Source organism: Zootermopsis nevadensis, unplaced genomic scaffold (assembly GCF_977971745.1).
Source record: "Zootermopsis nevadensis isolate Lab colony 2312 unplaced genomic scaffold, Znev_1.0 Znev_ptg000012l, whole genome shotgun sequence".
Classification (NCBI taxonomy): domain Eukaryota; kingdom Metazoa; phylum Arthropoda; class Insecta; order Blattodea; family Termopsidae; genus Zootermopsis; species Zootermopsis nevadensis.
The window spans coordinates 13,571,495-13,582,209 of NW_028259144.1; the positions used below are offsets into that span (position 1 = coordinate 13,571,495).

At 34.7% G+C, this 10,715-nt stretch overlaps 1 protein-coding gene across 2 annotated transcripts; it reads left to right on the plus strand.

The window, feature by feature from the left end:
- The first annotated feature begins 110 nt into the window (after positions 1-110).
- On the plus strand, positions 111-9,546 carry M6 (neuronal membrane glycoprotein M6). 2 transcript variants are annotated; one of them, XM_022064533.2, is made up of 6 exons: positions 111-650; positions 731-890; positions 1,816-1,975; positions 2,903-3,053; positions 3,589-3,737; positions 4,010-9,546. In XM_022064533.2, the coding sequence occupies exons 1-6, from the start codon at positions 509-511 to the stop codon at positions 4,139-4,141; spliced, it is 894 nt and encodes a 297-aa protein (XP_021920225.1). In that variant the 5' UTR covers positions 111-508; the 3' UTR covers positions 4,142-9,546. The 2 variants fall into 2 exon arrangements, with proteins under 2 accessions (XP_021920225.1, XP_021920226.1); XM_022064534.2 differs by having other exon boundaries at positions 116-343.
- The last annotated feature ends 1,169 nt before the right edge of the window (positions 9,547-10,715 follow it).

Genomic DNA, 10,715 nt, shown 5'->3' on the forward strand with positions numbered 1-10,715 from the left:
TCAAACGAATCGTTCTTCTTGAATTGCGAGCGATCTCGGTTGTCACATTTCGATTAGCTCGAGTTGCTAGATCTCTCGTCCAGACGCTTGTTCTAACCTATGCGTTGTTGAGAAAACGCTAAGTTACGCTTGTTTCGATCTTTGTCATAAATATGGTGTATATAATGGTTAGTCTAGGGTACAGAAAACCGTAGCAGTGAGATATTCAAATTATGTGCAACGATAATCTGAAGAATCTAATATAAATCGAGTATTTGCGTAGTGAGAACTGTGAGAAATTCTCGTGTGGCTCGTCTGGTTAAACTCATCGATTGTCCTCTGACGTATGCTGGACTTAAAATGGGTGTGTATTTCCATGATCGTACGTTATCAGTTATGTTAGCGATTGTTTTATGAAACATTGAATCGACAGAGTGGGTAGCTGATGCGTAATCACGTAAGAGAGTTTGGAATTAAAACGTAACTAGTCTCATCTTTGGAAGATAAAGGATACACCGTATGTATCACAATGGCACCTAAAAATGTTGCTAAACAGAACGACTGTAGTACTCCAATGATTCCTTTACGACGTTCAGGTTATTCACGTGAAAGTTTAGGAAGATATTCAGAACGATCTTTACATTCTACTTATTTGGGACGGTATGGTGGTGGTAAGTGCTTCAATAAGAAATTGTAAAGAAATTTATCTTCCATTTTATGCATTTGTAGTTTCTTATTTCTTTGTTTACAGGGAGCCAATGCAAAGATTGTATGACTCGAATACCTTATGCAACTCTCATTGCAACCATCATGTGCATTGTTGGTGTAGGAGTGTTTTGTGGTACTATGTATCGTGGTGCTACATTAAGTGCTCTTATGTTTGATCAAGTATTTCATCTGCGTCTTGCATGGTAAGTTTTCGTGATTAAACTTCAGTGACTTGTTTAAAACAGTTGGGAACAACATTTAGATACCCAGCCATATCAGCTGTTAGTGTATGGCTTAAATCCCAGTAAAATAAATTTTTATTTAATTTTAACCATGGCTTAAGACAGTTGTGGGAAGAACATAGATGTCTGCAGTTCCTCAGATGTTCAATTATGTGTAGAAAGGCTAGCAGAAATTATTATGTGTTTTAATTATAGGATGTACGATGATGGACAAAGTCCAGAAACTGTTCATTCTATAGTTCACAATGTCCAGTTACCTTTTAGGATTGTTTTATTCATTATAAGCCTATATTTTGCCTCAACCCTTCAGTTTTTGTGTGTAACTTTAGAGTTTCACATCAGTGTTATATTTTAAAAATGCAGTAATCCACACAGAACTTGTAGGTATGTGACTGACTTGTTTCTGTATTGTATTTCACATAATGCCTACCTTCATATTAATTAGGTATCTTGAACTAATGATAACCTCAGTTGCTATGTTATTTCACGTTATAGTGACTCCAGTAGTACATCTGTATGATTTAACGGTTGTAAAGTTGACAAAAGATGTGTGACTATGGAAATGTATAGCTTAAAGGTGAACTTTTGGCATTTTATTTAGTTCTGTACAAGGACTGAAAATCTTGGCTGAGTGATTATCACTCCTACTCCATATTCAATGGGTCCTGGGTACATATCTTGGTCTGGGGACTGGCTGTCCAGACTGAAGTTATGGTTTTTCTACCTGTCTGGTAATATGTCTGCATAGAACATTAATTAGGCCATGACTGTTTCCTTCACATCCTTTCTAATCAATTACTCATTATTGAAAAGGGCATATCAGTACTTCCTAAGAATTCATAATCAAGTGCCTTTTATTTTTCTAATCTTGTTTTCACTCCTTCAGGCTAGAAGCAGTGCAACTAATATTTGTGGTTGTTGGAGCAAGCATGGGAGCTTTAGGACTAATGATCCTGTTTGTGGGCTGCTTGGCAACTGGAGCAACAAGACATAAAGTGTATCGAGCGTGGAGAGCACGAGTCGGAGGCCGTATCTCATGTGCAGTTGTAGGTTCTGATTTGATTTTATACACAGAAGAATCTGTTGAGTACCACATTGTGCAAATTATATTATGAAAACATTTCATTTCATCTTAAAATGTTTTCATCAAATAGATTACATTTCACTATAATGAACAAGTTTATCTTCAGGTTTCTAACATAGCAGTAGTGGCCAGTCCTGAAAGGTCTTCATCTTTGTCATGTCCATTTGTTTGCTATGACTTTAGTACAACGTAATTTCAGTATTCAATATGTGAAATTATATATTATAATAAAAAACATGTATGGATATCAGTTTTATGATATTTTAAACACTACAGTATCCAGTACAAGTGAAGTTATTCTTGTGACATTCAGATTCATTTTAATTCCACGTTTATTAATATTAATTGCAACTTCCAATAATTGAATGCATCAGTATATGGGTTGATTTGGAATGTTATCTAGAATTTTCATGTTGCCAGTGAAACAATGAAGGACAGAAAATTATACCTGTGAATTTCCAACCAGCATTTGACCTGGTCTGTTTTCAAAGTTTGGGATCATCTTGTTTGGAAATTGTATATAAGCACTGGATATTGCATGTCTTCAATTCTGTTATAAAGTTTTCTATGCATATCCTTTTTCTTTCTTTTAACTGAGTCATACCCTAACTTTACTGTTAACCCTCTTAAGCCTAGTGGTAACTGTATGTGCCACCTTCTTTATGCGTTTAGCCCACGAAATATATATATTGGTTTCATTTCATTCTTCATAAACTGATTGTGTCCTTAAAAACCCAAAAGCCAATTGATTTTTGTAATGTTCGTAGGTTTTTTTGGGGGGGGGTGTAAGAAGTGGATATTTAAATATGTTAAGACAACCTTTTGGTTAAGAGGATTAAATAACTGTCAAGTACACATACTCATTCAGTCTCTTCATATTGTTTTGCAGTTCATGAGCATCACATATGTTCTACAAATAGCATGGCTATTAATGTTGTGTTTCCTGGTCATTGTCACACTCATTTTCACCATATTTTGGTCTCTCTGCGCTAATACAGATGTACAAAACAACAAGAAATGCATTGACTTCAAACAGTTCGGTGAGTGCTTCAAGTTACTTTTATGAACTGTAAATTTTTCTGTTTCTAGATTAGTGTTACACAGCGCACCTTAATTTGTCAAACAAAAAACATGATGGCACATCACCTAACACATGTTGAGTAAAACTATTTATGATGAACTTGTGTGTCTTGGGGGGGATGTGTATTAAAAATTGTACTTACAAAAAATATTACCATTCTCGAACTATAATGTGCAGAAAATACAATTTCTGATAAAAATTTGTGGCACACTTGAATCCTTATGGTGGCATTGGTTGCAAAACACTCTTCTAGGCAAGTCCACTTTTGACTCATAATACAACTATTGTTAGCCTCCAGAAAGGAGACACTAATTCAATATTTTTCATTTGGGAAATGCAGTAATTCAAATAAACATGACAATTTAATATTCTTTCTGAAATGAGATTGATTATGAAAAGAAACATGACTGAGAAAAAGTGCAAAAGAAGAATAGAAACTGCAAATATGAGGTTTCTTATATCATTATGAATAATCATCTTGTGGTTGTATATAGATTTCATGTTCCCAAACAACACAAGACCTCAAGATATGGAAGTATGTGACACTCATGAAATCAAATTGTTCTGCAAGGATTATGTGGAACGAGCTGAAGTGATGTTCATTCTTGCTACTGTGGCATGCCTGCTTGTCATCATAAGTCTGGTAATTTTTTATTTATTTTTGTGTTGTATGTATAAGATTTGAAGAATGTAAACATGACTGAATCATCCCTTTAGTGCAGAAATTAAGAATATACATTTCTAGACACATACCTATCTTGCAAATTAGAAGTGTTATGTATTTTCTTACAATAAGATTATTTATTTTAGTGTAACTATACACTTTCAATATAATTCCCTTCCTTTGTTAACTTACATATATCATTTTATAGTGTATTGTAATTTCTTATCAGAAGCATCTTGTCTTTCTTCCAGATTCACTACCTGATGTGCCTTTCTGCCAACTACGCTCATATCCGAGATCATGAAAAGTTTCAGGAACTTCAAGAATTGCAGTATCTTCAAGACCCTGAACTATCAGTGGCTGGATCTAAAGATCGTTTCTAGGTTACAGCTATAGATATATTCAAGGTGGAAGAATAGGAGACACTGCCATCCTAAGCTGTTGTTCTTGGTATTCTAAAACACTGTTACAGTTAACGTTTGAAAAGATATATTACAACTGTATTACACTTTGATTATGATAGGTCCTTCTTTGCACTTAGGCTTACTTTATAGACGATAACACTAGAATGTGGAGAAGTTATGTCTGTCATTATTTTACCTTCATCAGCAGCGCACAGCTATGCAAATACTCTGAACTATATAAGCTAATGAGGGCTATTTCTTTACATAAAGCCCAAATACATTTATACAGAGTAATTAAGGAAGAGTCTGCCATACTTTGTGGGTACATTTATCAAGTGACTGTGAGTAAATAAAGTTTTAATAACATATTCTAATTAAAAATGCCAGAGTGTTCTCAGCCACTTCACAGAATACTGCAGTATGTACCACACAGGAATATGCCTTACTAACATGTGCATTCAGGTTGCACAAGGTTACTGAAAAGTTTTTGTAACATGTTTCTCTATTAGACAACACTTTAGTTTCTATGAAGTATTTAATTAAAATCACTTCTTGTATGTATTTGTGTTACTTCAAACTATCATGAGTCTTTGAAAATTTCTGCCGTGGCCACTGTTACCCACTTATTTTGTGGGTTTTAAGAAGCCATGGCCTACTTCAGCCACCTGCCTTTAAGACCCATGGTTATGCTGCAATCCTGCTGCAGAACCAACACTTCAGTAGAACTACCACTGCACACACCCTCAGTAGCTTCCCTAGAACCTTGCCCTTGGTAGTATCATCAAGATAGGAATGTTCATTGCATCCGTTGCTCTTTTGCTATTTAAAGTTGCTCATTTTATGGCTGTTGGACCACATCACTTTCCAGAATTGACCTATGTTAACAAGATATTTTCTGTCCAAAATCACTTGATTATTGAACCCATGAAGATTAGCAGACTCTTCCTCAACCATCTTGCATATGTGTATCAAAGTAAATAAAAAGTATGCTTTAAAGCTTTCAGAGCAACTAATATAAATAAAATAATCTTTAGCTGTCAGTTTGTTAAAAATCAACATTTCAAGGTACAACTCCGTCCCCATCATCAGGATTTAATATAACAGTTCACCCAAACTGGCTCACATTTATACTGTCTCTTATGGAAGTATAATTGAATCACTGGGTAATTTAGATTTAATAAGCATAATTTTATAACCTTAATACCTAAGTACATTCCAACTGATGATGCCAGCATCTATGCCTGATCTTCAATGTTAAAATGATGTAAACATCTCAGTGAAAAGATGCTACACATTTTATAACAATATGCCTGTACAAAATTTTTAGAAACAAAATAATATGAAATCTGTATGTATTAGTATATATAATTCAATGGAAATGAAAGGCTCTATCAGTTTTTCACAGGTTCATGGGAAAAGTCCATTAGTTATTTCCCAAATTCACATCCTGGCTAGTGACTAGTATTTCCATGATTTTCCTTAGTTCATACAGATAACTTCATGGATGGAACTTAAAATAGGTATGACTGCTTCCTTTTTAATGTCCTTATTCATCATTCATGATCATTCTCACATTTCTTATTCACTGTTGCATAACTTCTGCTGTTCAAGTATAACAAATTAAGTAAACTCCTTCATATAATGGTGGGTAGGTTATCCAAGGTAACTTTGGACATTCTTTGCAGGCTGCTATATAGTATTATCACATATGTGAAGAATTGGATTAGTAAAAATTAATTCTTTGAGTTAATTTAACCAGAATATGTTCTAAAAGAGAAGCAGCTATTAGAGTATCCTTAAGTTATTTTTATAATAGTCCACACTGCTGTTTTCCTTTCATTGCCACTGAGTCAAATGTGTCAGTGAAATATATACCTGAAGCATTCTACTCCAATAATTGATAAATTTTCAATTTGAAAGTGGAGAATTAGTAAGGTGTAGCACAGAAACTGGTAGGTACATCTTGTCAGCAAAATTTATCTTTCTTTTATGTCTGGACTATATGCCAGATCTGTTTATACCCCTTGATTCCACAGTATTCTCATATCTTCATTTTCACATCCTGACTTAGGTGTATGTACGTTTCCTGTTGTTTCAATGCCTTATGTCTTCATAATGAGTAATGTACATGTATACAAACTTCATCATATCATGTTCATTCTTTGCCAAAATGGGACATCCTGATGTTAGGTGGTCAATAGTTTCTTCATATTCTTTAAATAGTCAACAGCTGCTTTACTACTAATTCATTGCTGAAAGTGCTCATTTGGACATATTCTGCTGGAAATGAGGGTGTATTGTCTCTTGCTGGAACATGGCATATTCCTTTAGATAGGCTTAAAGAATTTGGGCACCTTCATATTCTTCATAATGAGAGAAGATGTCTATTCAGAGTGACTGATGTAGCACGTTTTGTCACTGGTTTCTGCAACATTTGTAGTCTGTACAGATTGAAGGATAATCATATCCATAACACAATCCCTCACAAGTTGGTGCTTAATTCTTCACTAACACTTGGTCTGCCAGTTTCCTTCATGTGACTCAGTAGCTAGTCATAACAAAGGTTATGTGCCACTCAAGCAGAGAGCATCTTGTGGGAGTATTCTTCCACTTATGTTGCTGACTTGGTTTCTTCAAATCAGAACATGCTGAACTCTTTTCACACCTGTAAATATCACTGTTTTAACATTCCATATTGCAGTGCTACTGATGACATACTACAACTAAAGCTGATGCAGTAAAAGTAAAGAATTCATGTACAGGGTACTGCATTGAGCTGTGTGGAATAGTAAAATAAATAAATTATAGTTTTAAAAACATTTTTTCCCCTCTTAATTTTAAAACAATTGGTGTGATTTTGATACACTGGCACTTAATGCTACACTGTATTTTATAAGCCAGAGGAACTGTAAAACAATAGCAATGCGGGTACATGCATTAACTGGCACTTCTGCCTTTCAATACCCCTCTCTTATCTAAGTCACTGGAATTTTTATAGTCTATAAATACTAATTAATTTCTCTCAAGTGTTAACTGGTTCTCAGACATTCTCAATATTCCTTCTTCCCATGCTAAAGTATGTTTTAGTTCTGGAGTTATGGGGGGAAAGATAAGTTGATTCATTGTCAGAATATACATTTGATTTGATATACATTGGGACAAGGGAAGTGATCATGCCTCCACCTCTTTACGGCAACCTTGAAACTGTGTCTGTGTAAAGAACATGGTGTTTATAACTTATGCACACAAAATTTAACCATTCCCTACAACATTCCAATTAAGTTGTATGTAAATGTTTGATATGCAATGAAAATTTAGTGAGGGAATACTGAAAAGCACTTGAAAGATGCTGAATATTGTGAATTTGAAAACTGAACACTGATTTTATGAACAGCAGCTGATCACTGTGACATTAAAGAGTATACTTAAATATTCCATTGTTAATATTGGGGGTAATTGTGGTTTGCTGTTTGGCATAAAAGCTCTTTAGATGTATTACGTATATGGCATCATTAAGCAGTAAAACATCTTTGTTGCCATTTGGTAATGAGTTCAGAATACAGTATCTCTACAGACTGAGTATTATTGAAAGACTGTGAAGAATATACTGTTGTATTTAAAGAAATACAATAAAAGTTACTTACACACACACACACACACATTCAATTAAGTGTATGTATTCGTTTATTGGATTGGATTCTGCTGTACACAGGTACAAAGAAGGTGAAAGATGACTGAGCTGGGTATGGGACAAAATGCATTTTAGGAATTCAAGGTGAATCGCTGATTGGCCTTCATTTTTCAGTTTCACATTCCACAAACAAACTGCCTCAACAGAAGTACTTATTTTCAAAGACTATTATGACACAACATTTTAGGACCTTAATTAGGTGGTGTGTTACTACCACCTCAGAAGTTTGCACCATTACCATGTTGGTATGATCAAAGTCAGGCTATGAAAATCAGTTGGTTCAGAAGTTATTCTGGAAGACTGACAAGAACAGGGTACCATGAGCCTATGTCTCATCATAAAATAAGGATTGTATACTGAAAAGTTACTGTAAATGGTTCTTTCACTTTTCAGTTATACATGTAACAGCCCTTGTCCCAACACATGACAGTTTTTAATGTAAGGCACAACTTATGTACGTAATGTGTGTACATGTGTTACTGGTATTAATTTTTGTAAGTACAGTAAACCCTCAGCTAATGTGGGGGTACAGTCCTTGAATGTGGTGCATACAGTGAATCCACACTGAACAAACTTAATATTGAAGATTTCTGTCTTCTGGGTTGTTGCGCCATGTAGTCTGGTCGATGCTAACCAATGTTTCAGAGGTCATACTGCCTCTGTCCATCATCATCATCGCCCTCTAGCTTCTGCATCCAGACTGGCTCTGGGGCCTACCCAGCCTTCTGTCCAGTGGGTACTGGGGGTCCTTTCCCTGGGGGTTATGTGTGGCCAGGGCGTAATGCTGACCACTCACCCCTAACTATTGCCGAGGTTACCTCTTCCCTGTGCACCTACATGGCATGTAATAGGATGGCTTTACTCTTCTTTTATATATGCTGAATAAAACAAATCAAGTTGGGCATATAAATACATGCACAAAGGCTTCTTAAACAGCAGTCATATTTTTTCATATGCTACAGTGTGTTTTGCTGGCCATGTAAAATTTAATTTTCCACATTTATTTTACGTGTATAATCAAATCCTCATTGGACAAACCTGAGTTGGAGGGTTTACTGTATTCTAAAGTAGCTGAGTATATACAGCAGGAAATTGCTTTGTTAATATTGTGTTTGTTGATGAATTATCAGTAGTAATGATTAAGTATAGCTGCAAAGTAAAGTTAAGACACATTTAAGAAATTAAATAAAGTAAGGAAAAGACTTCATTCATAACACTGAGGTGCTTTTATCAGCTTTGGAAGTATAAATATTCAGTTACTTGCATATAATCCAGATGAAGGTCTCACAGAAGGAAGTGTCAGATATGTAAATTCATAACTGTGAAAGTTTAGTGGTGAATAAAACATTCATAAGTTAGTGTGCCCGAATCCTTTACTCTGAAAAAATCTGTCTGCTTTCTTATGTTATCTAATTTAAACAAGTTAGATTTTAAGTTGGTAGGTCTTCTGATTTAGTATCTAGAACTTGGTGGAAGTTGAGATATAGCTTAATGGGTCTTACTCTTATGTGCTGTGTAATATTAATTTTAATCTGCATTTCAGAATGAATATTGAATTAACACACAACTGCCAGACTTTTATAATTAATGTCATTTTTACTATCAGTATTTTTGTCACTTGTAATCATATATTCACAGAAATTCTATGTAAGACAACTGTATTTTTTTAAATAAACCATATATTTTGTATCAATAGATTTAGATTTACTGAAACAATTGTATTAAGTTGGAAAGGAAGAAAGTATGTACCAAAACAGTTACACTGAAAAAATGGAAGAATTCCAATTATTCTGTTGTGGGGAGGCCATAGTAATTACTGAAATTGTTCTCATGGTGCAGTAAAAATGATTAAAATGAAATGCACTTAAGTGTTGATTATCCAAACTAAGCAACTGTTTAAGCCAGTACATGTTGGCATACCATTTTGTCCCCAAGTTTCATACTTGTACTTTGTCAAAATTTTCATATCACTTCTGAATATTGGACACCATTTAGCTGCATTTGCAATAAAACAGAACTGCAGTGAGGAGGAAGTTCAGTTAATGTAATGCATAGAGGAATAATACGTGTCATTGGACATGGCCTTGATCATTATTGCAGTGCATGACTCTGAATCACAGAAATAGTGAATGTTTTTCCCCCCCTTAAAGAGACTTGTCAGTCTGTAAAGAAATGTGAATGCATATACAACCAAACATTTTTACTTATATGGCAGAAGTGGGGGGCAGAGAGAGAGATTTGTTGTCAAGAAGTGCAAATCTAATACTACTGAAACTGAAAATGTTAAGAGTGCTTTGGATGTTTCAAGTATTTCAGACACTTGTGTTGCGCACAGTGTTATTTTTGAAACCATTACAAATAACAGTTGTGGTGGTGATAGTGTGATAAAACATTTCCTAGTTACTGGAATAAGAGCAATGACTGCAGAAATTATATGAAAACGAATGAGTAATGATACAAAATGGAAGACATAGTTGTGCAACATGCTGTGAAGTTGGATCTCAGAATTCACAAAGCACAGGGAATGAAGATGACCACAGAACAGAAAGAATGCAGTTGATATGAAAGAAAATATCTGATCACTAAGACAGTGCTGCACATCAGACACATATTACAGTATATGCAAAATCAAAGGAAGATAAATTACAGAAGGCAATATCCATACAAGAAACTGTCCCCATGAGCATTCCTCCCATGTGTTTGGGAAGAGTTATTCATTTGATCATTTGTATGTATATATTTTGAAACATTTCACAGTCTGTGAAGATGTGTTCATATCACTCCATCATTGAACTGGATTTAAAATTATGGGGAATGACTGACAAATTCACTGCTTTAAGCAAGAAAACAATTCTTGATATC

Excerpts from the sequence above, each read along its gene's own strand:
- M6 (XM_022064533.2), top strand. The coding sequence starts at position 509 with ATGGCACCTAAAAATGTTGCTAAACAGAACGACTGTAGTACTCCAATG. Across the intron at positions 891-1,815 it reads TTTCATCTGCGTCTTGCATG|GCTAGAAGCAGTGCAACTAA; the intron begins GTAAGTTTTCGT and ends TCACTCCTTCAG. Across the intron at positions 1,976-2,902 it reads GCCGTATCTCATGTGCAGTT|TTCATGAGCATCACATATGT; the intron begins GTAGGTTCTGAT and ends ATTGTTTTGCAG.